This window comes from Sturnira hondurensis, unplaced genomic scaffold, assembly GCF_014824575.4.
Source record: "Sturnira hondurensis isolate 20B ecotype Veracruz unplaced genomic scaffold, ASM1482457v3 Scaffold0000167, whole genome shotgun sequence".
Lineage (NCBI taxonomy): Eukaryota > Metazoa > Chordata > Mammalia > Chiroptera > Phyllostomidae > Sturnira > Sturnira hondurensis.
The window spans coordinates 5692830-5719381 of NW_028072798.1; the positions used below are offsets into that span (position 1 = coordinate 5692830).

Consider the following 26552-nt stretch of genomic DNA (forward strand, 5'->3'; position numbering starts at 1 on the left):
ACAGGGACCCCTCACCTATCACAGGGGTTACATCCCAGAGACCCCTGTGATAGGTGAAACTCTGTGAAGTGGCGGCATTATATTCATTTTATTATTTGTACATATATATATATGTTAAGGCTTTATAAACCCTTCCCACACTCCTATAAACCTTTCCCACATTCTTATAAACACTTCATGTGCTCTTAAACACTTTCCACACTCTTAAACCTACGTAATCTTAACAACTTATAAAATTCTATATGGATACTCATCCGTGAAGTATATGGTCATCCCTCACTGTATCGTGGTTCACTTATTATGGCTTCACCATATCGCGGGTTTTGAAAAATCCAAGATACTGTGAAGCCACAGTCAGTGAACCGCGATACAGCGAGGGATGAATGTGACGGTTTTTTAAAGCCTTGAGACTAGGTTCAGACAAAACATGTCAGGCGTGCAGGATGGAAGGTGGAGAATGCACAATGGGAGCAAGATATTTACGTTTTTATTTATTTAAAACAAGGTACATTGCAGTGCCTCGTCACTGAAATCCACCCCCCCAGGTCATGGAGGGGATGCTGAGTGGGTGGGATGCTGTGGCCTGGTATCACAGCCTCTGTGACCCTGGCTGGGGAACAGGTGTGGACAGGGGCTCCCTAGTCCTGCGTTTTCGAGAATCCATGGCCAAAGTGCCACAGCAGGGCGTCCTGGTCATGGTGGGTGGCAGCCCCTTCCTACCACGGCCCGTGTCTGCGGCACAGGCGGCCATCTCCTGCGGACGGAGACCCCGTCCATGTTTCTGGAAGCCCCGGGGGCTGGTGGAACGCAGGCAGACGCCCCTCTGTGTTCCCCCTCAGTGACTCCCAGGATCCTGAGAGCCATGCTGGAGCGCCAGTCGGAGTTCACGAACTTCAAGCAGATCCGCATCGCCATGGGGACCTGGAACGTGAACGGCGGGAAGCAGTTCCGGAGCAATCTCCTGGGGACGGCCGAGCTGGCCGACTGGCTGCTGGACGCGCCCAAGCTTTCCGGTGCCGCTGAGCCCCAGGGTGAGTGCGGGGCCTCTGCAAAATCAAAGCCAGTTCCGTGGAGCCCATGGGCTGACCTTCCCGGTGGTGGCCGACTTGTGAGATTTGGTGTTGCGTTCCCGCTCCTTCGGGGTATGAAAAGCCCCGTGCTCTGTACCTTTCCAGAACACACCTAGCCGATTAACTGATGGCTTCTCTCGTCCAAACCTTTGGCAAGGTCATTAAAGCAGCGAATCTGTCTTCCCTCCTCACACAGGCAGGTTTTGCAGTTCTCGGTTTTGACTTTTAGAACCTTTTGTCTGAGGAGGGCGAGCTGCCTTCTGGAAGAGCCAGGCCAGGGGTCACGTCCCTGCTGGCCAAGGACACCTGTTCTGGCCTTGCCCCAACTGACCTTGAGTCTCTGTGGACGGCCACTTCAGGATGTCTCGAACTCATGTTCCTTTTAAGGAGGAAGTAATTCCAGATTTGACAGCCCACCTTTTGTCTCAGGTCTTGCTAGGTAATAGTGAAGGGCCTCTGAACTCAGGACTTGAAGAATAGGTTGATTTTCCCCCGTTGACCCCATTGCCTTGCTCCCTCCGGCTTCCTTGGGTCCTGTCACAGACTGGAGAGCCTGTTCTTTGAGCCACGTGTCAGCAGGTCCCTTCCCCACGGTGGCAGGCTCAGTTTGCACCCCCTTGCTGCCTTGAGAGGGGATAGGGTAGCTTGAGTCCGCAGTGTGGGGTCACTGGGACTCGGTGACCATTCTGACAGCCCCACCCCCCGGCAGGCGCTGTACGTGCCCAGAGCATGAGCACCCCCCGGGCCCAAGAGACTCCCCCCACTTTCTCTAAAATGGCCGGTCTTCACTTGCCTGCAGGATTAGGGTGGGCACCGACTTTGAGCTGGCTCTCGCTGTGCAGGGGGCTTTACGGGACAGAGGGTTCACCAGAGGTCCTGCTAAAACTCGCCACGTTCAGGGCGAGAAGGAGCTGCGGTGACAGTCGCCCAGGAGATCAGAGGAACAGTGTTTTTTCTTTAAAAAAAAAGAAAGGAAGGAAACTCGATGCCAGTCAGGCTTGAGGTTCCTGGCTGGGCCGAGTGGCCAGCAGGAAAGTGCATTGATAGCCTGGCGTTTGGGGTGGAGTGGGAGTTGGGGGAGGGGCAGGATTACACACTCCTGCTGGCCCGGCCACTGAGTGTCAGCAGGATGTGACCAGAGGGGCAGCCAGTGGCTGCAGGGTCCCTGTCCTAGGGGACATAAGGAACACCTCTCCCCTGCTCTGTTCCCTGTGAGCCAGGAGCGTCTTTAGCAGATGTCGCCCGAGCTCCAGCCCACAGCCCACAGTGGGGCTTGTTTCCCTTCTCTGAGCCCCCAGGGCAGAACCACCCAGTCAGCCATTAGCCTTGGAAGCTGGGCCCAGCCCAGAGAAGTACTGGCAGAGCTCAGACAAGCATGAGACAGTGCCCACCCCTGTCACCTGGGTTCTGGCTGGGGGGATGGTGAGATGCCCCCAGCAGTGGGACTTCCACGTGTGGCCTCTGGTTAGTGCTTTGTGACCCCTGTGAGGTGCAGTCATGTGCCCCAGAATGTAGACAGGGAAAGGCCCAGTGCACAGTGGGAACGGAGGGAAGGTGGGCCTGTGGTCTGGATGAGGGCCCCTGGACGGTGGGACATCTGGGCCCACAGGCCCACGCGGCATCCCACGCCCCAGCCAGCACAGCCTTGGTGGGCCTAACTCCTTTACCTTCCACTTGCCCCAGATGACCCAGCCGACATCTTTGCTGTGGGGTTCGAAGAGATGGTGGAGCTGAGCGCAGGGAACATCGTCAATGCCAGGTAAGCAGCCAGGTGCAAGGGTTCAGAAGAGTGATGTGAAAACCACCGAGACCAGAGCTCCCCAAGTCAGGTTTAGGGACACGGCCACCTGTGTCCGAACCTGCTGACCGGTGCCCCTCACTGTGGAGGGACCGCCGACTGCCCACCCCCCTCACCTCTGCCCTCTGTCCCTGCTGAGGGAATGGAAGCAGGGTGGGTTACGCAGCTTGCTGTCTGAGGTGCTGCCTGGCCAGGTGTGCAGGCTGCATCCCGCTGGGAGCTGGCAGGTGGCCTGGAGGGTTTGGCTGCTGAGTCACGTTTCCCGGGAAAGGTGAGACAGCAGGAGTGTGGGAGGAGGTCCCTCTCTTCTCTCCACCACTGGATTTGCACTGGGCACAAAGTCAACCAGGCCTCTACTTGCCGGACCTGCTGCGGCCTCATTTCAGGAACTTCCTGAACAAACAATAAAACCTGGTTCTGGAGCTCCCAGGAGCCAGGGTGCCCTCTTATATGCCCCTGCTGGGCTCCGGTGGCAGGGCTGGGGACTGTGTGTTCTGGTGCATGTGGCACCACCAGAAGTAAAGGCCAGCCGAGGGGCCTGGTGGAGGCCTGGCCCTGCAAGGCAGACTGCCTGCCTGCACTCCTGATCTGGACCAGCTCAGGGCTGCAGCCTTTGTAGGTGGGCAGACCCGCTGCCGCCCGGCCGACGGTCACCGGGGCCGCTGTGCTTTCCTTTCCCAGCACCACCAACCGGAAGATGTGGGGCGAGCAGCTGCAGAAAGCCATCTCGCGCTCTCATAGGTACATTCTCCTGACCTCGGCACAGCTGGTGGGCGTCTGCCTTTACATCTTTGTGCGCCCGTACCATGTCCCCTTCATCAGGTGAGAACCTTGACTTTCCGAACATCTGGGGGAGCAGGGATTGTTAGTGGGTTTTGTTCTGACTTCCTCCTTCGCCTGCAACCGGAATCTCGGCCCACCGTTCATTCTTCCAGATAAATGGAAGAAAACCCCCAAGGAGAAACTGGCCTGAATAGAATATTGTCTGGCAATGAGCAGACCCACAATGGGGACCTTCTAGCATAGGAAGCTGAACTCTTTCTTTCTTTTTTTTTCCTCAAGATTTTATTTATTTTTAGAGAGCGAGGAAGGAAGGGAGAAAGAAGGAGAGAAATATTGTGATGTATCAGTTGCATCTTATATGCCCCCAACTGGGGACCTGGCCTACAACCCAGGCATGTGCCCTGACTGGGAATCGAACCAACGACCTTTCGATTCACAGGCCGGCACTCAATCCACCAAGCCACAGCAGCCAGGGAAGAAGCTGAATCCTTTTGGGAGTGTTTTCATACATGGCTATCATCACCTAAGCTCCACTCTGCACTAGGAAAGGGAGGCCTTGTTGAAATTTAAAACGGCAGACCTCTGACTAAGAGCTGAGTAACTCATCAGGAAATGCCAGTTCTTTTGCCTCTTTTAAAAAGAAATCTAGCCCCGGCTGGTGTGGCTCAGTGAATTGAATGCTGGCCTGAGAACCAAAGGGTGGCTGGTTCAATTCCCAGTCAAGGCACATGCCTGAGTTGTGGGCCAGGTCCCCAGCAGGGGGTGCACAAGAGGCAACCACACATTGATGTTTCTCATCCTCTCCCTTCCCCTCTCTCTAAAAATAAATAAATCTAAAATTAAAAAAAAAGACAACATACTTTAAAAAATAAATAAAAGGAAATCTAAATAAGATGTGGGCAGAAAGCCTGTACAGCAGATGTGGCCTCAGCCTGTGCTTCAGTCTGTGGTCTGGTCACCTGGGCACTCACATGTCACTCACATTCATTACAAGCTGGCCTTTGAAGGCGATCTGGAGTCTGCATTGAAACCACCTACCTGCCCAGGAGAAATAACTGGATGCTTCCTGTCCTTGAACATGTGATGACCTGAGGGCATCTCCTGGGCTTTGCAGGGAAGCCAGGTGGGGAGAGGTTGGTGGTAGGGTCCATGCCGTCTCTGCTGGCAGCGAGAACCTGGAACGGCACGCAAGGATAGAGGTGGGCCGGCTTCGGGGCCTCTTTGTGGGGTGCTTTTGTGAGTGCAGAGCTCTCCAGAGGCGTGGCTGCCAACCCAGAGGCAGCTGCCGACAGTGCACGGAAGAGGTCAGGAGAGACCACGGCGTCGGTGACGGTCATGCTGGTCGCTGTGTGGCTTGGCGGGGAGGACGTGATCGAACAGCTCCGGGCCGGTGGCTTTGGAATGCTCCGAGCCGCAGCCCGGCTCTTCTCCGTGCAGACGGGTTTCCCTGGAGCCACTAAGAAGCACGTGCTCGTTGTGTGTTCCAGGGACGTGGCGATCGACACGGTGAAGACGGGCATGGGAGGCAAGGCCGGGAACAAAGGTGCCGTGGGCATCCGCTTCCAGTTCCACAGCACCAGCTTCTGCTTCGTGTGCAGCCACCTGACGGCCGGGCAGTCGCAGGTGAAGGAGAGGAACGAGGACTACAGGGAGATCACACAGAAGCTGAGTTTCCCCATGGTGAGCGCGGGCGGCAGTGCGGGGCGGCCCGTGGTGGTGCCAGGGCAGGCAAGGGGCGAGTCCCTGGCCTCTGCATCCCTCCGGCCCCCTGGGGGGGTTCCCAGCTGCTCATCTGGTCAGGCACTGTGGGGAGGAGGGGGCGCACCAGAACAGGGCCCCTGCCCCTGGGGACTGCGTGCTGGGGGAGGGAGGCGACCTGGGCTGGTACGGCGGAGGCAAGCCCAGGGCGTCCAGCCTGGAGGCTTGGTCCCCACCTTCATATGTCTCTCCAGAGCCCTTGAGTACCCTGCACTTTCCACGTGCGTTTTCTGATTTTTCTAATTCAAGTGTGTGGAATGGGGAAGGAAATCTGTGTCCGTGCTTTGTCCAGGCTGATGAGGAACGTCTGAACCCTCACAGCACAAGACTCAGTTCTCTTGAGAGTCACAGTCCTGGCACATGTCCTGCTGTGGCTCCGATAAGACGGGCCATTTTGTAAAATAGTGGATGTTTGACTCAGGGGCCCTGGATTGCCCATCTGGTCACACCGTTGCCAATAACACGCATTGTGCCGCCCTCTAGTGGTGATTTAGAGGTTTTCATTCTGAAGCCACCAGGTTTTCCTTTCCGAGTTCAGAGTTGAACATCCTCTGTTCTGTGAAAGTTTGTGGCCCACACACCCCCAGCCTGGTGCTAACCACCTGTTTCCCAGCTGGGAGGATGGACTCCAGCCGTTCTCGCCACAGTGTCTGCACCACCACTGAGGAGGTCCCAGGGCTCTTCCATGGGAGGCCAGATCCCCCAAAACTGACCTCCTGTTTCCTAAAGCTACAGGAGCACACTCTAGGCAAAATGCCTTCATTTTCATAAGTAAATGCTGTAATCCTTGTTGCAGTTTTTATTTCCTGGATAAAAGAAGACACAGAAGAGTAGGGGAAATTGGCAGTGTGTCATTTTCCAGACTGTGTAGGACATTATGTGTATTTTTTGTGTGTCTGATGGGATTTTTAAAAAGCCCGGCCTTTTCACTAGAAGGTGCTGTTTTGAAGTATATTCAGAATAATCATGTCCTATTCGAAGGTCACATTCAAAGTAAAAGGCATGATATAGCTCCTTCTTCAACAACCGAAGTAGTGAACATACCTATAAGGTGATGCTCTCTACACCTGCACTGGCCACACATAGCTATTTAGAGTTGAATCAATTAAAATGAAATAAAGCAAAACTCCCTTAGTTGCCCTGGCCACATTTGGGGGACTCAGGGGCTGCAGTGGCTGGTGGCCCCCATCTCGGGCAGCACAGAGGGGACCTGCCCAGCACTGCAGGAGGTTCTACGGGGCAGCATTGCCCTGACCGCCATCTTCTCTGGTTGTGATCATTTCGGCCTCTGCCCCAACGGCTGTCATGGGCTGGGGGGAGCGAATTCTGCACCGCGTAGTAGGACAGACACATTTTGGAGCCAAGTTCAGATTTTGTCTTTGTCACATGCTATTACTGGTACAGCCTTCAGCAAGCTTTTCTGAACTTTTTCTTTTTTAATATAGAAAAGCCAGTAGTGTGTGCTGCCCAGGGCTGCTGTGAGGAGGTGCACCCCCAGAACAGAGCCCAGCCCTGGCAGACGGTTGATGGGTAGCAGCTGCTGTTGCTGGCATTCTCGGTGGGGGGCGGGGCGGAGACCTGGGCTTCCAGGTCAGAGTGACTGGGCGAGACAGGGAAGGAGGGTCACTGGGAAGTTTTACAAAGTTGCACTGTACTTATTTCCTGAAAGCTCATCCTCACAACAGGAAATGTTTGGGCAATCCGTCTTGGGATATAGAGAACGGCCTGATTACCGAGCGCGGTCGTGGCGCCCAGGTCAGAGCTGGAGCTTCCTCCAAATCACGTAAAAACACTACGGCGTAAAATTACAAAGTTAGCCGTGAAAAGTTCCTCAATAGGTTTGTGGGTTAAGTGAACTATAAGATGTTCTAGCAGGAGACTCTTTTTAAGGAATGTTTTGAGGAAATGCATTTTTTATCCACTGCGTGGGGTGGTTTTCTCCCACCCCACCCCCCACCCCCCTTGAGACGGCCCCGGTGACTGTGATCTCCTATACAACGCAGGGAAGAAGCATCTTTTCTCACGACTACGTGTTCTGGTGTGGTGACTTCAACTACCGCATTGATCTCACCTACGAAGAAGTGTTCTATTTTGTGAAACGCCAAGACTGGAAGAAACTTCTGGAATTTGATCAGCTGCAGTTGCAGAAGTCCAGTGGAAAAGTGAGTTGTGCTTCTGAAGCAACTTTGGCAGCTGCTGCCGTAGGGAAGGGTCTCCTCACCGTGCGCCCTCCTGTCCAGCAAACCAGGTTCCGGGAGTGGACTGAACAAGGGTTGTGACGTTGCAGGAAGTGCGTGTGGCCTCCGACGTTGGAGAATTGCAAAGGTCTCTTCACACACACTTCCTGCCCCTCTCCAAGCAGGCTGTGTTCAGGCCTGGGGGTCCTCTCGTGGTGGGGGGAGAGGGTGCCATCGCTCTACAAAAGCACACCGCAGGCACCCCAGCCAGCTGCAGGCGCCACCACCAGAGCCTGTGCCCTGTGGGTGGGGGTGTCCCTTACTCTGTCAAACCTGGTGACTCCCTCAGTTGAGTCACCAGGGCTTGGAATGGCCCGGCCTCTGAGCGCCCCGCTGAGTGAGGATGGAGAAGCTTGTGTCCAAAAGTCCACCTGCTCACACTCACATGCAAGCCTCGAAGGCACTGCTGTACTTCAGACACACTAAGTCACCAAGGGACACTTTAGGCCCTGCTCACAATACTTGGATATCTCTATTTCTTGTGGGCGAGCACATGAACCAGTAGACCAATGTCTAATAATATGTAGTTTACACACCAATTCGTGTGGTTAACTCTCAAGACTCTCCTGCAAATTGGTTATTATTAATATGCCCATTTAATTTTATTTTTTAAAAGATTTTATTATTTATTTTAGACAGAGAGGAAGGGAGGGAGAGAGAGGGAAACAGCAATGTGTCATTGCCTCTCACACACCCCATACTGGGGACCTGATGGGGCCCGCAACCCAGGCATGTGCCCTGACCAGGAATCAAATAGGCGACCTTTGGGTCGCAGGCTGGCCCTCAGTCCGCTGAGCCACACCAGCCAGGCCTGATATACCCATGTTATAGACAAGAAGACTGAGGCGAGGGTCACGTAACTCACCCAAAGTCACATGGGTCAGTGACAGAGCCACGATGCCATCCCAGACTCAAACAGGGCGCATTCCCCACCCCTCTGGGCCCCGTGTGCAGTTTTTGTGCCTCCTAAGGCCGAGACATAATTGGAAGGAGTCAAGTGTAGGGCCTGTGCTCACTTCTGCAAGGTCACACCGGCCAGCCTCCAGCTCATGCGGCTGGCGTGTGTCGGTGCCTGTCAGCACTCCTGCAGGCTGGGCTGAGGCGTGGTGACTGCCAGTGCCTTTGGGGAGCGCTGCTGGCCACACGTGAGCACGGGAAGTGGGTGCAGGTGTTCCCCTGGGTGTTCTGTGCCTGCCCCCCTCGACCCTGACGGCGATGTGGATGCTGAGCGGGGTCTGGTGGGGGAAGGTACCACGCCGTAGCTTCCTCAGACAGGCCTTTCTTCCCCGTGTCGATGTTCTCCACACCCCTCCGCTCACACACTGAGGGCGTGCACTGTTTCTGGGTCTTCCCCAGCACCGAGGCTGGATCTAGAGCTGCCCGGAGATGGAGGAGAGTTCGCCTTCAGCTCTGGGCTTCTGTTTACTCTGTGTGTTTAGTTAACAAATATCGCTCAAGGCCTTGCTGGGTACGGGCAGGCTTAGTTGGCCAGGCCTGGAATGTGCATCCTTGCCTCGTGCCTGCCCTCCCTGCGGGGCCGACAAGCAGACGCTGTGCTAGGTGGGGTGGGGGCGGGGGAGACCCAGGGTGAGAGTCAGGCGGCAGAACTAACAGGCAGTCCTGTGTTGCTGACTAAAAGGCACATGCAGATCCAGGTTTACACATGTTCGTAAATACCAGGGCAATTCTGCGACTGTCAGGAGTGCAGTGCTCTGCAGTGGCCCTCTTTGTTTCTGTACGTAACATGCTGCGTCCCAGGGAGCGGCAGTGGTCCCGCGACTTCTTTCTCTCCCACCAGATCTTTAAGGACTTTCACGAAGGCACCATTAATTTTGGACCCACCTACAAGTATGACGTTGGCTCTGCTGCCTACGATACTAGCGACAAATGCCGCACCCCCGCCTGGACAGACCGGGTCCTGTGGTGGAGGAAGAGGCACCCCTTTGACAGGACAGGTGTGTGTGATGTGTGCGCTTCCAGATCTGGGGGCGCAAGGTGATCGGTCCCGGGGAGGGACCATCCCGCTGATTCAGCCCAGTGCCCTTTGCTGTGTAAACAACGCTGAGTCATTCCTAAGCTTCGGAAGTTGTGTTTGGGGGGAGCTCCCCTCTGTCCTCCTTCTAGAGACTGATCTACAGATGGACCTGGGCCTGACTGTCCCTGTCCCTGCACCATAGCTGTGCCCCCGCCACCCTATCCACCTTTGGTTCTGGACAGGGAGCAGGGGAGAAGCCACGCTGTCCCCCTTCCCTGCCCCTGCCCTCCTCACCCCCACATGCACGTCATCCAGGCCGTTCTGTGTGACCCCCCTCTCACGGCTGAAGCCCCCATTCCAATCGAATACAGGAAAGAAAGAGCTTGTTATCAATCAGCTTCGTTGTGTCTTGAACACGGAGCGATGCCCAGGTAGGGCATGTGGTTGATTTAAAATCGGACCACCTATACACCGGTGCATAAACAGCTGAACTTCTCTGGCGAGGTGTGTGCCGAGATTTCATGGCCAGGAACACACATCTGCAGATGGAAAAGACACACTTTGTTCCGTGCGCACATCTGTGTGGCCCCAGGGCACTGAGAGGCCTTTGTATTCTTAGCCTTGGCCTCTCCCACTGTACAGAGGGCTGCAGGCCTGCTCTGTCCCCAGGTCCTGGGATGGAAACCCCACAGCATGACCTCTGTGCCCCACCCCCACTGTGCCCCCAGGGGAGATGCAGGCAGGGCTGGTCTACTGTCTTGGACAGCCCCGTGGGAGGAGGTTCTTACCCCAGGTCCAAGGCCACCTCGGCGTGGTTTTCAGCCCCAGGGGTGAGAGCGAACGAGTCGGACACATGTGGGGTCGGTCCCTGCTGTACGAGCTCCATAATCGGCATCCATGTGTGTTGATACAATGCTGTCTTGTCTGTGGGTCTCTGGATTGGCATCCTGTGAGTAGCTGAAGAAGTCAACCTCCTAGACAACCACCTGGATGCTGACTCCAAGGTCAGACACACCTGGTCCCCCGGCACCCTCAGGTATTACGGCCGAGCAGAGCTGCAGGCATCCGATCACAGGTACGGTCCTCGCCGCCCCGGAACGCACTCCACTGCTGATCCCCATGGGGATCAACGTGCTGTCACCGTCAGAGTGCGTGTGTGTGTGTGTGTGTGTGTGTGAGAGAGAGAGAGAGAGAGGGATACGGGGAAGGACAGATAGCTGCACACCCAACACCAGGAACTGACGAGTTAGCATTCTTTCACCGCTCTATCTCACAACTGATGCTATTTATGAAAATGCCTAAGACACACCCTATAATGTTTTGTCACTTAAATCCTGACAGGTGATGCCACCATGTACCTCGCTTTTTTGCTGTGTGACATGTTTGAGATACAGTCACATCAATATTACACATCCGGCTTGTTCATTTGTGGCCACAGTTTGGCCCCACAGGGTACACGCCCCTGGAACTGACCCGCTTCTCGATGACCAGTGTTTTTCCTCCCATCTCACAGATGCCACAGGGGTTTGGGGATTTAAATGCTCTGGGCCGTGGGGTTGGCCCGTGCGTCCTGCATTAATTAAGGATGGGTCACCACAGCAGAGCTCTGTCAGCTCCCTGGGCACAGGGACCGGCCACAGAGGGGCATGCGTCTTGTAGACCACCCTTCAAGGCCCAGGGGATGGCATTTCAGGGTGTCAGCAGGTTTGATCTCCCCATGGCTGCTACCAAAACAGCACATTCATTTCAACTTTCACAGGGACTAGATTAAGGAAAAGAGCGGGTGGTCAGCCCTGCATCTCGATCTTGAGATCCTTGTAATTCTTCAGAAACCTGTTGTGGAAAACACACACCTAGACGTGGACCTTGGGAAATCTTCAGACACGGGACTTTGCAGTTTGCTAGCTCAGTGCGTGCACTTAGAAGCACTCATTTGAACACGGTTTATCGAGGGGCCTTTTCTGGTACTGAGGGGAAGTGGAGAACAAAACAGAGGAGACCGTGCTCTCGTGGAACTTTCTAGTGAGGACGGACAGACAGTAAACGGACATATGTGCTATGACGGAGAAGACAGTGGTGGCAGGTCAGACCAGGGGTTGGTGATGTCCTACACTCGATGGTCAGGGACTGCCACTCGGATTCGCTGACCTTGGCCTGGGGCCCTGAAGGACAGATAGTGGGAGCCATGTGGGTGTCAGAGGGCCGCGACCCAGGGCGGAGCGTCGTGCTTAGTGAGCGCACAGCAAGCTCTCTGTGTCTGCGCCATAACTTCCTGTTCCCATTATGGAAAAGTTAGACTGTTCCTCACAACGTTGTAATGATCAGCCTTGTGCACAAATCTTATTCTGAATCCCTGGTCATTCCGTAGAACAGAGTCCTAAAGTTCAGATTAAGAAACAAGCATTTCCGAGATTCTTAATGCAAATTGCCAAATAGCCCCCAGAAGAGCTTGCCGCCCCCGCCCCCGCCCCCCACCAGCAGAGGGAGAATGGATACGCACCTCTCTGCCTCCTCGGCAGTGCTGGCGATGACCGTGTGCAAAATCTTTGCTGGTGGCTGGTTGTGTTTTCTCTCCCCTCATCCTTCCATAATGTCACGGTAACACTGAGGTTGGAGAGGACAAGGACTGGAGCCCCAGGACTGGACCGGGGCTGGGGGGCGGCAGTGCCTCTGGGGGCCACAGCAGGGGCCATGGGTGGTCCCCGTTCATGGCAGAGCTGTGGGGCCGTGGCGGGGGCTGTGCTGCAGTCTCGTCCCAGGTTAACGGTTGCCCGTCTTCCCTCCATGTCTAACGCAGACCCGTGCTGGCCATCGTGGAGGTGGAAGTTCAAGAAGTGGACACAGGTGCTCGGGAGCGGGTGTTCCAGGAAGTGTCCTCTTTCCAGGGCCCCCTGGACGCCACCGTCGTCATCAACCTTCAGTCACCGACCTTAGAGGAGCAAAACGAGTTTCCCGAGGACTTGCGCACGGAACTCATGCAGACCTTGGGGAATTACGGGACGATCGTCCTCGTCAGGTGACCGCTGCCCCAGCAGGCGTGGGCTCCAGGCCCGGTGACCTTGAGGACCTGGAGGAGCTGTCCAGTCCCTCTGGGATTGACTGGACCCATTTCCTTTATTCCAGGATCAACCAAGGGCAGATGCTGGTGACTTTTGCGGACAGTCACTCGGCTCTCAGCGTCCTTGACGTGGATGGGATGAAGGTGAGTCACGCTGGTCCCCCGTGGAGTGGGGGCTTCACAGGGTCACATGGGCCGCACCGGAGGGCAGAGCTGGGACACTTCCTCTGGTGGCTTAACTCTGGTATCTTTGTTGAGGCGTCTTATGTCCAGCTCTGGTTACTTGTAGAATTTGGGAGAAAGAGCAAGTTCCAGAACCCGCTGGGTTCCTGGGTCTGTCTTCGCCCACACCTCCGTCTTTCTCTCTAGAGTGTGTGGTTTGGGATCGGCAGCTCAGCTAGCTTCCACAGTGATGATATCCTGAGTTCACATTCACACGGACGGGGAGCTGAAGGCGGTAGTTCAACTTTCGTTGAGACCGGGTGCAGGCCAGAGGTCTGGACCCTCCGCTTGTCTCAAGACACCTGAATCTGAGCAAGCCGCAGCCCTGGGGACCCAGGGGTTGCCCCGCCCCATGCTCACTCTGGCCCTCACTGTCCCTCGCAGGTCAGAGGCAGGGCAGTGAAGATCCGGCCGAAGACCAAGGACTGGCTCAAAGGTCTGCAGGAGGAGCTCGCCCGGAAGCGGGACAGTGTGGCCTCTGTGTCACCCACAGCCAACTCCTGCCTGCTGGAGGAGAACTTCGACTTCACGAGCTTGGACTACGAGTCGGAAGGTGAGCACGCCCGGGAGGCCTTCTCGGCCGGATAGTGAGATGGGTGGGCAGGCAGGGATTCTCCTCCAAACTGGCGTGAGACTGTGAAGAGCCCTTTCAAGACCTGGCCTTGGACGGTCACAGACGGTGCTCGACGCACGTTTACTTCCTGAGCAATGAGGTGGGCGGTGCTTGTGTGCAGCGCGATGTGTGACCTGGTAAACAGGCCTGGAGACGTTGAACCTCACCTTGAAAACAGTGGCTTCAGGGATGTCAGGGCCTGGGGTTTGGTCCCATCCCAGGCATGAGCGGATTTGGGGCCCCATCCCCGCTCACATGAGGGCTCCGTGGCCTGCTGGCCACTGTGCCGGGTGTCCCTGAGTGGGCTGCAGGCTTTGCTGTCAAAACAGAGCTCCCCGTGGAAGGCCATTCCCTTCCCCCTTCATTGTTTCTGTGACTCGCTTGCTCCCCAAGGGGATATTCTCGAAGACGACGAAGACTATTTGGATGAGATAAACCAGACTGTGGTCTCGGACAGTGACCTGGTGGGGGACGACCTTTCCGACACCTCCGGCTCCCCCGTAGCGGCACCTCCCAGCAAGTCCCCTGCACGAACCAAAAAGAAGCAGCACCCAACCTACAAAGGTAGCTTGGACTTTGTTTTCTCAGCACTGAGTCCTCTCTCTGTCTCAGCATCTGGCATAAGGCCACAGTCAAGTGCGCCCGCCCCCCGAGAGGGCACAGGGCGCAGTCATAGCCAGTGGTAGGCACTGGGCTCTGGGAAGGTAGCAGCTACCAGCACGCTGATTTTCTCTAGTGATTTGTGTTATTTTTACAATTCTTGGTGCCCCTATAATATCCCAGAGTTATAATTCCTGCTTCTCCTGTGTATTCAAACAGCCACAGCTCTGAACTGGTTTTACATTTGATTTTTTTTCCTCTCCAAAACTTTTCTGATTCAGGTAAGAGGCACCCTGCCTTCCATAAGAGGCATTGAATATCTGCATCCTGAGTCACGGGTCTGTTGTCACCTATTACGACATTATGTTACACAGCAATGATTTTGTACATTATGTAACTTTATGTACGTAATTAATGATACCGCTGCACATTAGCATCATTATATCACTGTGGACCGAAGAGGGACTGAGGTCGTATGGATTGAACTGCGTGGCCCCACATCATATGGTGTAGTGACTCTTTTGAATAGTTGCAAACCCGTGTGCATTCCTGGGCTGGAGAGAGGTCCCCGTTTCAGCACCAGGCCCACCCACAGCCACGAGTGCCTTGCCCCTGACGACGGGCTTGTGTTCCCTGTCGGAGGTGCGCTGTACCCAGCAGGGGTGAGAGCTCAGCCAGGTGTCAGGACCCTTTGCGCTGGGGCAAAAACAGAGAATAGGAGTGAAAGTGAGTTAAGGTGCTTCCTGGGGAAGGGGTGCTGTGGGGAGAGGTGCAAAGACCCCCAAGTCCCTTTAGTTAGACAGTGGCTCCAAGCGGGTTTGAAGCCTGGCTGCTTGCCCCACCAGGACTTACAGGTTTTTGAGCCCCATTCTGCAGGTGTGGGTTGTGGGGGGTGCCTGGGAATCCCAGGTGATGGAGATGCACAGCCAGGTGCATTGGGGACCAGCAGCCTTTGTCCGCGCATGCAGTCTCTCTGTCATTACTCGTCCAGAGGGCTCCTGCCCTGCAGTGGGAGTGGCTGAAGAGACGTGCCCCTCAGACAAGAGGTGGCCAGTATCCCAGCCACTGGTCGAGGGGAGGCAGATGTGAGAGCAGCTGGCTGTGCGGGCCGCCCGGCCACTGGGTGGGCACAAGGGGTCTTCACCCTCTGGGTGCTCAGACATTCCCGCTGGGAGGAGAGCGTCAACCTCTCCCAGCTCAGCCTTTGATTGCATGGGGCACAGCTGCGGATTGGAGGGATGGCGTGTCCAAACAAAAACGAAATGAGCTGGGTCACATCACGTGTGAGAGAGAATCTCCAAGAGCATCTTGGCTTACAGCACCATAGTAATCCCCGGCACGCCAGAGTTTTTTCAGCATATTTTCCATTTTTCCGAGTATGTAAACAAAATATTTAAATGTCACCCGTTTTTCTTCTGAACTTAGATGTGACATGCACAGGCAGTAAAGCACAGCAGTCGCTTCCTCGGGCTGCTCTCAGCCGCAGCCAGTCTTGGCAGGACAGGCCAGGACAGCCAACTCCTATGAAGTGGCAGGCCCTGCGCCACCGTGTTTGGGACTCACTGAGTGCTTGGGGACCCTCTGTACCAGGGGCTTGTCCCTAGACAGCAGGCTCCTCGGGGCAGAGGAGTGGCATTATCCTTAGCTTCCTGGACTGTCGCCCTGTTTTTAGAGTGAGGGCCACCCAGTAGGGGGCTGTGGTTTTCAGCCACCTCCTCCCCTCTGGGTGGACGTCCTGTCGATTATGTCAGAAGGAAACACGCCTCTCTGCATGTCAGCAGGGGTGTCCCACCTGAGGCCCACGGGCCACATGCGACCCAACACAAAATCGTAAATTTACTTAAAACATGATGAGATTTTTTGTGTGATTACACATCACAGTGTATTTAATGTGTGGCCCAAGACAACTCTTCTTCCAGTGTGGCCCAGAGATACCAAAAGGCTGGACGGCCCTGTGAGTTTTCCATGTCTCTTGCTTCTGGACAGCAGACAGTGCCACGGGTTCCTGGAATATTCCCAGCAGGCCCTGGGTGTCCTTTCCCACCCACGCCAGCCATCGGGGACACTCCAGCTGTCCTGCGGGGGCTCCTCCTGCTACAGGTGGCTCTGTGCACACCTGAGCCTGACCCCCGCTCACCTCACTCGCCTTCCGCCATGTCCTCAGGTGACGCCGACCTGGCGGAGTTAAAGCAGGAGCTGGAAGCTGTTGGGGACCGCCACCGTTCTCCAAGTAGGTCTCTATCGGTTCCCAATAGGCCTCGGCCGCCTCGCCCACCGCAGAGACCCCCCCCTCCAAGTAAGACTTCGCTGCTTGGGGTTTACTTGCCGGCTGGGCTTAATAACCGCCTGTTTCCTGCTACTGAACAAATGGCTGTGAACCACCTCCCGCCTCCGCTGCTCACAGTGCACAGCGCCCTCCTCGGGCTCCTTTCTGGTTAAACCCACAACATGTTTGATATCGGAGATGCAGCTGCGTGTCTCGCGGCCCGCTCCACAGGCCATTTATGAAGCTGCTCTTGGTCCTCCCGTCACCGTGCTTTCTTCAGCCTGCTTTCTGCTCCACACCCCAGAGAACAGAAAACTGGGGTCCCGGCCAAGCCACGTGGAGGCGGTTTTTAGCCTCTTCCCCACCCCTACCCCACAGCGGCTTTCAGAATCTTCTCCCTCACCTCGCTCCACTGAGCAAATCCAGGTGCCCAACACGCAGGGTGAGCGCATGCCCACCTCTCACCGGGCTGCTTCCTGTCCCTGAGTCCAGGCCTGCCCGCTGCTGGCGTTGGGACCTGCCAACGAGCTCGTCCCAGCCCAGGTCTCCTTGCAGACTGCTTCTCCTCCTGGCTCCCCCAAGAAACGATGGTTAGCCCATTGAACTTCCATCAGTAACTGGAAAGTAAAGCTGTGACATGCTTCCAATCAGGTTCTACCTCTGCTGTTTACTTCTCCACCCCCCTCCCCCCAAAATGGGACAATTAGACACAGGCTTTGCTAAGGTCTTCCTTTCCACATTGGTCTTGGCTCTGTCTGTATTATAATAGCAATCAGTGGCAAGCCAGGCGCACACGGCATTTTTACGCATGCTTTTCACTTTTCTGAGTTTACTCAGAAAATGAAATATAAGCAAAAAATTTTAAATGTTATACATTTTTGTGGGAATTTTACAAATATAAATATGAATAATTAAATTTTTCATTTCACCTGACTACCTAGAAATAATAGCTGTTGAAAACAATTCCCAGCCTTCCAACAATGATATAGATGTACATTTATAGGCAAATTTTAATTGTCGTGTTTTTTTACAAAATTGGTGTCCTTTTTTTTTTCGGTCATGTGTTTTCCGCTAGTGTCTGTGTTGTTGAATGTTCTAGACCGTGACTGGCTCATAATAGCTGCAGGTATAATTGAACAGATTATTCCCCTGCTTCGGGGTTTTTTAGATCTTGTCCTCACAGTGGCTGAAAAATTTGGCCTTAGGAACAGTAGTGTATTTTAAACCACGTAAAATGAACTGACCTTTGTATCCAGTTTGAACCCCCAGAACAGTAGGTTAACATTTACATGGAAATAATGCATTTCCAAGGGGACTACGTGGCAATGGGGAAAAAATACAATGAAGATTAAATTTAAAAAAAAAAAGAAAGAAAATACTTTTCCGGAGAATCTCCATTGACAGGAAGAAGCTGTTAGAGAATCACAAACACTCAGTGGCCCCTGTGGAGGCCCCAGGCCCGTGCACGCTCAGACCTGGCTGTCCTCTCTGGCCTCCTGGGCCCCAGGCCCACCAAGCCTGCCTTGCTGTTGGCTGGCTGGGAACCTGCCTGGAAGCAGTTAGCAACATCACTGAGACGAAGCCTGTCCTTGTTTTTCACAGCGGGCTTCATGGTGAAAAAGTCAGCCTCGGACTTGTCCATCTCCTCCGGCACCCACGGGCAGTATTCTATTTTGCAGACAGCAAAGCTTCTGCCAGGAGCGCCTCAGCAAGCCGTGAGTTCTGTGCTTGGCTCAAAGCAAATCCCAGACAGCTCCGCCCCACAGGGTTGGCCCCGTGATTCCCCGCCCCCCCCGCAGCCCCTACAATCGCCGGGATCGACGCTTTTCCGTGAATGTATTGGTGGCTATCCTTTTAACCCTCCACCTGCCCACCAATGCACCCCTCAACCCCTTAAATTGGGAGCAGGCCTTTCATGAGCTTTGAAATGGCCGTGCAGGGCATTGGAGAGGAATCATGTTGGTGAAAAATCCAAGTGTCCTTCCCTGCAAGGCAAGATTGTTGGTTTCTAGGCTCACCTGCTTCTCTCTCTTCCTATGCCTGACTTTGACCTTGGTGTGTAGAGCAGTGCTTGGTAGAATGGGAAGCAGGAAAAATTTAGATCCATTATCTGGATAAAATTATGATCATCCTGCAGTCAAGTTAGCTGAGAGAAAAGGCTTAAAAAAAGACCCAATGGGCCTGAATAACGCCATAGGGAGTAGTAATAATTAAATTGCTAGGATTTTGGCAGTGGAGAGTTCCGGAGGATGGCACTGAGCTGCAAGGCTGTAGTGAAGGCCAAAGGGACCGAGGTGAGGGCGGAGAAGCCAGGTGCTGAGTGGAAGCTGGTGCAGCCCAGGAAGGCGCAGAGAGCTGGGTCAGGTGCTCGCTCAGCCGCAGTGGGAGCAGGGGGCTGATGACTCATCTGTGGTTTAAAGGGAAGAATGCAGGTCATCAAAGGGGACCCAGAGCTTTGGGTGAAGGTAGAAAAGGCACTTTCAAGTAAACACACTGGAAGGTGTTTTCACAACTCAGCTGAGCCGAGTTTGATGGGCTTTGTGGCTCTTTCCTGGTTCTTGAAATAAAGTGAGCAGGTGGCTTGTCCACATTGCAAAAGCCTGAAAACGCCAACCTTGGGCGATGAGGGCCCCTGCCCTAAACACTGTCACCTTGCCCTTCTTGGAGCGTGCAGGCCTTGGGGAAAACAGGCTCAGACAGGACTGGGTTTTAATCACCGTCTGCTGGAACCCCTGGGCACACATCAATGAACTGGCCGGGCGAGGCTATTTTCCCACCAGCATTAACACGCTTCTCTTCCTCGTTCTGTCCTCAAGCCCAAAGCTAGGACTGGGATAAGTAAACCCTACAACGTCAAGCAGATCAAGACCACCAATGCCCAGGAGGCGGAAGCAGCAATCCGGTGTCTCCTGGAAGCTGGAGGAGGTAGGTGTCCCTGGGCTGTGATCCCAGGGAGAAAAACCCGCTCCCCTTTCCTTTTCTTCTTCCTCCTAAAAGCGCTGGATAGAGAAAGTAACTTTTTTTCCCCTAAAGGCAGTATTCAGTGAAAGCACCCATTCGCGACAATTCATAAAAGTGCACTGCAAAGATTTATTGTCCACGTCACGTTAGGTGTTTGAAATTCAGTATGTATATAAAAGGAACCCCGGGTTTATTAAGCAGCACTTAAGGCAGAGATTAAAATAAGCAAAAGTGGATTTTAGAAAAGGTTAATGCCCCAGGCACTAACTCATTCTGCAGTGAGAAGAGGTAGTTGGGAACACATCCATGTTTGAGACGTGAAATCCACTTCGGAAACCACCAGCAATTGTAGGCGCTTTGCTGGCAGGCACACTGCCTGTCAGTTTAATTGCTGTGACTTCACTTAAACCACATTAACCGTATTTTACCCTGGAATCTCTCCTTCGTGCATTCAAAGTCACTGTAACTAACTTACGATTTTGGAAAGGAGAGCTCATGCCCTCCGAAAAGACACATGCAGTCCCCGTCACCTGGTCTGTGTTTAGTCGGGATGTCTCACCGATGTGGAATTTCCAGGGAGCGTCGAAGGAGGGCATCAGCGGCGAGGGTGCAAAACACTTGCAGGAGAACATCATCACAAGTGGTTTCTTATTTAAATTTATTTATTTTATTTTTTTAAAGATTGTATTTATTTATTTTTAGAAAGAGGGTAAGGGAGAGAGACAGGGAGAGAAATATTGATGTGTGGTTGCCTCTTGCATGCCCCCTAATGGGGAACTGGCCTGTAACCCAGGCGTGTGCCCTGACTGGGAATCGAACCAGTGACTCTTTGGTTCACAGTCCAGCACTCAATCCTCTGAGCCACACCAGCCAGGGCCTATTTAAATTTATTTTAAAATAAAATTTTTATTTTAAAAAATTAGTTATTTTTTATTTTAAAATATAACTACAGTTTGTATATGGCCCTTCAAGTGTGCATACAGTGGGATATTATTCAGCAATATAAAAGAATGGAATACTGATACATGCTATACTGTGGGTGAATTGGGAAAATAGTGTGTTGTGTGTACACACACATGCACACATTCCATTTATATGAAGTACACAGAATAGGCAGATCTTCAGAGACAGAAAGTTATGGTGTTTGCAAGACTGGAGAGGAGGGAATGGGGAGTGAGGGCCGTGGGCTGGAGTCAGACCTGGTGAGGGTTGCAGACCTTTTTGAATACACTAAAAACCACTCATTATAATCTTTCAAAGGGTATATTTTATGGTATGTGAATCATAATGCTGTTTTTTTAAAGAAAAGTCTATGGATGTAGAGGTTAGGAGAGGTTTGAGGTTTGAAATCAGCCTGGAGTCTGAACTTAACCTGCCCTTGGTCATATGGGCCCTGAGATTTTGAGGAGTTTTAGATTGTCTCCTGTGAGAAATGCATATACCTGTGAGTTTTTGTGTGTGATGCCAAGGCATCACTGATCCCCCACCCAGACCACCCACGGAATTGGCTCACCATCCCTGTTGGGAAGGGGGGCATGAGAAGCTGGGGGTGGAACCTAACTGGTTGTCCTGACAACCCTCAAACATCTCCTTGTTAAGAAATAAGAAAACACGGCCTTAGTAAAGTACCCTCAGGCTGTCGCCTGCATAAAGATCACATCATACAGCAAATTGCACACTTCTGCCATGTACTTGCATGTTTCAGGCGACCCAGGAGAAGCCCCAGATGCCACATCCCTGAGGGACCAGAGGTCTTCCAAACCAGAGCCCACAGCAGGGGTGGCCGCACCCTTGCCCCGTCGGCCAGCACCCAGAGTCCCTGCCATTAAGAAGCCAACTTTGAGGAGGACTGGGAAGGTAAGAACTGGTCATATCAGCCTCTCACTCCCGAGTTGTGTTAGATGAGAGTCACATGTCTCCATAAACAGTCACCGGCCCCTGCTAAGGCCCATCCTTGAGGGACGCTTGGCACTTGCTTCTCCTCCGTGTCCCTGGCTCCAGCTGGGGGGAAAAACCAGGAAGGTTTCACCACGGCAGGAACAGCTTGGAGGTGTCAGACTTTCTGTGCATCCTGGTTGAGCCCCATGAGAACTGCCTGAGTCCAGGTGCTCCAATCCCTCCCGTGTGTGTGTGTGTGTGTGTGTGTGTGTGTGTGGTCTGTCGTGGGCGCACAGTTCCACGTGGACAGGTGGTGTTTGCTTTAGAAGAACACTAACCAGCTCCTGGGTGAGCAGCGCTGGCCTCAAGTGCTGGGGCCACAGCTCTTCTCGCCACGACTTTTCTTGCAGATTGTGTTCTGCTCTCGCTCTCAAGCCTCTCAGCCTTGCTTGCTGCTTCAGAGACATGAGTTTGTCAGGACAGTAGCGGCCCAAAGACTGGCCCCTCTAGAGGCATCTGGATCTTCCGTTTGACCTCAGTGTTCTGGTGCCGGACACTCGGTAACCCTGGCTGGTCACGACAGATGAGTGCTGCTTTTCCGCCTGCGGGCGAGTGAGCCTCGGCCTGGGCGCCGCGTTCACACCGGGCTCGCTGTCTGCTCAGCCCACCTGGGCTCCTTGCATCTGTCGTTTTCCTCCTTTTCCTTTGTACTCGTTTTGTCTTCTCTCTTAAAAGCCAGGTGCGGAAACCGATTCCTTTTCCCAGCTGGCTGCACTAGAGCGGCAGGCAGAGGCTGCTGGAGAAGGGACTGTGTTTGCTGCTGTTTCCTAAAGAACCAACAGAAACAGTGAAAGGCCGAAGCCATTACATAGTAGCCATTTTGGTACAAAAGCTTCCTGTGCACTGTGCCATTTTTGTCTTTGGGATGGTTTTGAATTAGAACCAAGGAAGTAAAGAGTCTCTGTGAAATTTTCCATTTTTCTATATCTGCATATGAAGATTCAAGGAGCAAGGATATCCATTAATCCTTCAATTAGCCTAATACTGGAACATACCATATTTTGCTGTGTATAGTGCACACTTTTTGCCCAATTTTTTAAAAACAATTTCACTTTGTCTTAAAAAAATTTTTTATTTATATTTAGAGAGAGGGGAAGGTAGGGAGGAAGAGAGGGATAGAAACATCAATATGTGATTGCCTCTTGTGCACCCCCTACTGGAGACCTGGCCTACAACCCAGGCATGTGCCCTGACTGGGAATCAAACCAGTGACCCTTGGATTTGCAGGCCGGTGCTCAATCCACTGAGCCACGCCAGTCAGGGCTGCCCAGATTTTTGAGGGGAAAAATAAGGATGGGTATTATACATGGGTGGTATTTGAAATACCTTGTATCTGTTCTCATGTTATATAGTTATTTGTTACATAAAATTTCATATACCCTATGCTCAAAATTCCTTTATAATCATAAAACCAGTATCTAAATATAAATAAATAATTGAATTTAAAAATCAAAATGAAAGGTTTTCTTCCTCAAAATTTGGGCCAAAAATGGGGGTACACATTATACACAGCAAAACACAGTACGTGACTTCTGTGTGAATCGTTAAAACTGAGGCCTCAAATGGAGGGACTCAGAGCGGTTTGCTTTTAATAAGGAGAGCGAATTACCCCATCGCCTAAAGTGACAAAGGAAAACCTGTCTCAGGTTATTCACTGTGGCCCTGGTTTTCAAGTTCCCACTCACGTTGCTTTGGACCTGCTGGTACGCCGTGCGTGTGTGCTTCTGCCGTGTTCTTTCGTACCCGGCCGTACTTCTGCATCCCCGACATTCTCAAATCTCAAATTTGCTAGAATGTTCTGCTTCGCCCCTCCCTGCTCCTGGCTGACATCCTCCGAGTGCCAAGTTCTCCCCCCTCCAACCCCCCACTGGCTACTTACTTACTTGTCGTGCCTTTTCTCAGCCCACGTCACCAGAAGAACCACCGGGGCAACAGACTGTCCATTTCACAATCGGACCCCCCGAGACAAGCCCTGAAGCGCCCCTTCTTGTGGCAGTCCCTCCTGTTCCCAAACCAAGAACACTGCATCCTGGGAAAGGTGCCGAGAGGGGGCCCGGCGTTGACAAGCCAGCAGAGGATGAGGCCCCTGCTGTCGTGGCTTCCCTTCTGGAAGTCCCTCCCCTTGCGCCCCCCGTGCCCCCGAGGAGGAAGAAGTCTGCCCCTGCGGCCTTCCACCTGCAGGTTCTGCAGACGCACAGCCAGCTCCTCCCGGGGCTCAGCAGCGAGGGCGGCCCTGCGCCCCAGCCTGACCGGGGCACACTCCTTCCACAGCCGGCTTTACCAGGCCCTTCATCAGCTGCAAGCCCCGAGGCCAATGGCCCCAGGGAGCCGGAGCCAGAGGCGGCCTCTCTTCTGGGTGATTGCCAGGACCCCTTCTGGAGCCTTCTCCACCACCCGAACCTGTTGAGTAACACCTGGCTCTCCAAGAACCCTGACCCCCTGGACCCAAGGAGCAGGAACCTCGGAAGGGTGCACCCAGCGCCCCCACAACCCGGCAGCTCAGCTGCGGAGGAGCCGCCACCAGAGCACAGGCGAAAAGACTTGGGTCACTGGACGGCTGTCGGCGACAAGGACGAGAGAACGGTGCTGGAGGTGTTTGACCCACTGGCGGAAACCTGAGTGGGAGCCGTGGACGGCGCTCCGTGGAGTGTGCACCTTCTTCCCTTAGGCACCGCTGTGTGGAGACAGGGCCCTGGGCCCCGACGCCCCGGTCAAAAGTGACCCCTGTTTAGGGCACACTGAGAAGAGATCCGTACCTCTGTCACTCTTGTGCCATGTACAAGAGTCCTGTCTTCTATTCAATAAGACAACTCCTCAGCCACCGAGAAATGTTTCATTCCAGACTTGTGCATTTCAAGTTCCCTCTCAGGGGTACGGCAGACTGCCCGTTCGAGTCAATGTGTGGATTTGAGAAAAGGGAGTTAGCCGAGGATGCCTAAGAAGTTCTCTCCCATCGCATTTTAAATGGCTGTTCAATGTGCGAGTGTGCGCGGTGTTTTTTAATTCTGTCTGCACTTCGCGGGTTGGAATGGTTTTTTGGTGCACCACCTGGAGATCAATGCATAAAGTGAGGGTCACACTGAGAGGTGGTTGGGACCAGTAAGAGCCCGCCCTGGCCGCTTGACACCAGGTTTAAAAAGTCAGAGCAGCAGCACACAGGTCAACCAAGCGACTGGGCTGTCCATTCCCTGTGTGAGCCCTTGTGTTCACTTACGTACACGGGTGTTAACCTTGACCGTGCAGGAGACGGTGTCCACACTCTTTGAGGTCTGGAGCATTTGCCATGAGCTTAACCTGAGCTTAAACCCACTCAAGACTTTTGCGTCCTGTCTCAGACGTGCGTGCCCCATAAACTGGTACCGTCCCTCACCCTGGGGCACCACTTCAACCAGGTTTTGCACCCCATCCATCCCCTTAAAGGAAACTGGTGAATCCTTTTCTTCCCTTACATCGCATACCTGGTGAAAGCACAAAGGGAAGACGCACCCTGGCACTGATGTTGGTCCTCATTGTTCTAATATGATGAATATTTGCTTTAGGTCCGCCTGGCTGCAGCTTCGGGAGGGAAAGTACCACATGTCCCTTACATCAGAAACCCCAGAACAAGCATTTCTGGGTTTGCTTCTCTACATATACTGTTAGGTTTGTCTTTTACCTACGTTTTTTCTGTATGTCTCCAACACCAGTCTCACCTATTAAATCATTTAAAAAGACATCACCATACTGAGATTCTACATTTTAAAAATAACACTGTACGGTCTAGAGTATCATTTGGAGCAGATATAGTTTTGCTGATAAGTAGTTGACTGGTAAGAGCTCACTGTGTCCCATGCCTCTGTCATCCCTGCCTCGACCAGGGAACTCCTGTACTCGATGCTGACATTGGGCAGCAGTGGCCATCTTGCTGAGGGTCCCACTCTCTCTCTATTGCCCAGACCTCTGCGTTTTCAGAATCATCTCTCACTGCCACTCGCAAGACACACTGCAGATTACTTAAATCTGGCACTCAAGACAAAACAAAACCACCCCATTGTCTCACTTCACCTGAAAACTGATCAAAGACAAGGGTATTAATGACTCATGAGATAATCAGAGAATCCATGAGTTGAGCGGTCATTCCTGCCCCCAGGTGATTCAAATAGCTTCTGCAGTAAGTGCTTCATCTGTATCATTTTTTCCTCTCTAACCAACGCAAACAAACAATATAACCCTTGAAAGCATTAGAGGGAGAGAGAGCGAGATGGGCAATGGGCTCGGAGCAGCTCAATGATTGGCCGACATTCTGAGGATGCAATTGGACAATGGAAGCGAAGATTTCTTAATTCAATTGCGCTTTTCTCTATAACCTTTTCTCCCCCATCAAAAAGGAGATGAATTTGAAAGTAGAAACCTGTGACAAACAGTCGGAAGAGCAGGGTAAAGGCGCTCCCAGGACAGTTGCCTGCAGTGCTGGGAACATGCCCAGTTCTTGGCTTTCTTCTTTGTTCCAGAAAGGCAACAGCCAGGAGTGGTACAGAGAACAGGATTTCAGTTAAGACGCACGCTCGCCACGCAAGTGGCATGTAAGGACCCGACAGTGAGTAGCGACACACAGAACTGTGTTTACCTCGGGAGACACGTTACAAGAAAAATGACGAGTAGTTTAACATGAAGGATTGAACAAATGTTGTGTGATCGTGGGTGTTCAAGGTTAGTGAACACATAGAGTTGTGCGTATAGAGTTCTCACACCAATGTTCTCTTTTAAAAAAGACACTTGGAATTCCTTAGTTTTTAAATCAACGCTCATGAGATGGTGGGTTTCCTAGGTCAGCAGCCGTCCATCGAATGATCTCGACAGTGAGCTTCTGCCGTCCTGGGATTTCATTCTGTGGTTTTTGTACTTTTTGTTTTTCTTTAATGCCCCCCACACAGGGCTTTTTCTTGTGACCTTGTAGTTCATTTAATTACTTTTCTGTAAGACATTATGGTTCACTGCAGAGCGTTGTAAACTCAGTTCTTTACAATTCAACATCATCTCTATCACTCCAAGTTACTATTCTTCCTGTTACAACATAATCTCCCACATCTTGCATACTTTTAAAACTTGTTCCAGTAAATGGCCTTGGCTGGTGTGACTCAGTGGAATGAGCGCCGGCACCTGCAAACCAAAGGGTCACCGGTTTGATTCCCAGTCTAAGGCACATGCTTGGGTTGTGGGCCAGGGCCCCAGTAGGAGGCATGCCAGAGGCAACCACACATTGGTGTTTCTCTCCCTCTTTCTCCCTTCCTTCC

At 53.0% G+C, this 26552-nt stretch overlaps 1 protein-coding gene across 8 annotated transcripts in view; it reads left to right on the top strand.

Moving 5' to 3' along the window:
- SYNJ2 (synaptojanin 2) overlaps positions 1–26022 on the top strand; it is an 82173-nt gene extending 56151 nt beyond the window's left edge. For 4 of the 8 annotated variants that reach the window (XM_037055064.1, XM_037054988.1, XM_037055204.1 and 1 more), the window contains 16 exons: positions 840–1031; positions 2754–2829; positions 3550–3690; positions 5139–5331; positions 7413–7571; positions 9445–9601; positions 10579–10696; positions 12419–12637; positions 12745–12823; positions 13286–13454; positions 13908–14078; positions 16279–16410; positions 17983–18095; positions 19197–19305; positions 21047–21198; positions 23182–26022. In XM_037055064.1, the coding sequence (XP_036910959.1) occupies positions 840–1031; positions 2754–2829; positions 3550–3690; positions 5139–5331; positions 7413–7571; positions 9445–9601; positions 10579–10696; positions 12419–12637; positions 12745–12823; positions 13286–13454; positions 13908–14078; positions 16279–16410; positions 17983–18095; positions 19197–19305; positions 21047–21198; positions 23182–23898 (2897 nt within the window). In that variant the 3' untranslated portion in view covers positions 23899–26022. Of the gene's footprint in view, positions 1–839; positions 1032–2753; positions 2830–3549; positions 3691–5138; positions 5332–7412; positions 7572–9444; positions 9602–10578; positions 10697–12418; positions 12638–12744; positions 12824–13285; positions 13455–13907; positions 14079–16278; positions 16411–17982; positions 18096–19196; positions 19306–21046; positions 21199–21629; positions 21780–23181 lie in introns of all 8 variants that reach the window. The other 4 variants (XM_037055369.1, XM_037055530.1, XM_037055119.1 and 1 more) reach the window with 4 other exon arrangements.
- Positions 26023–26552: the final 530 nt, after the last annotated feature.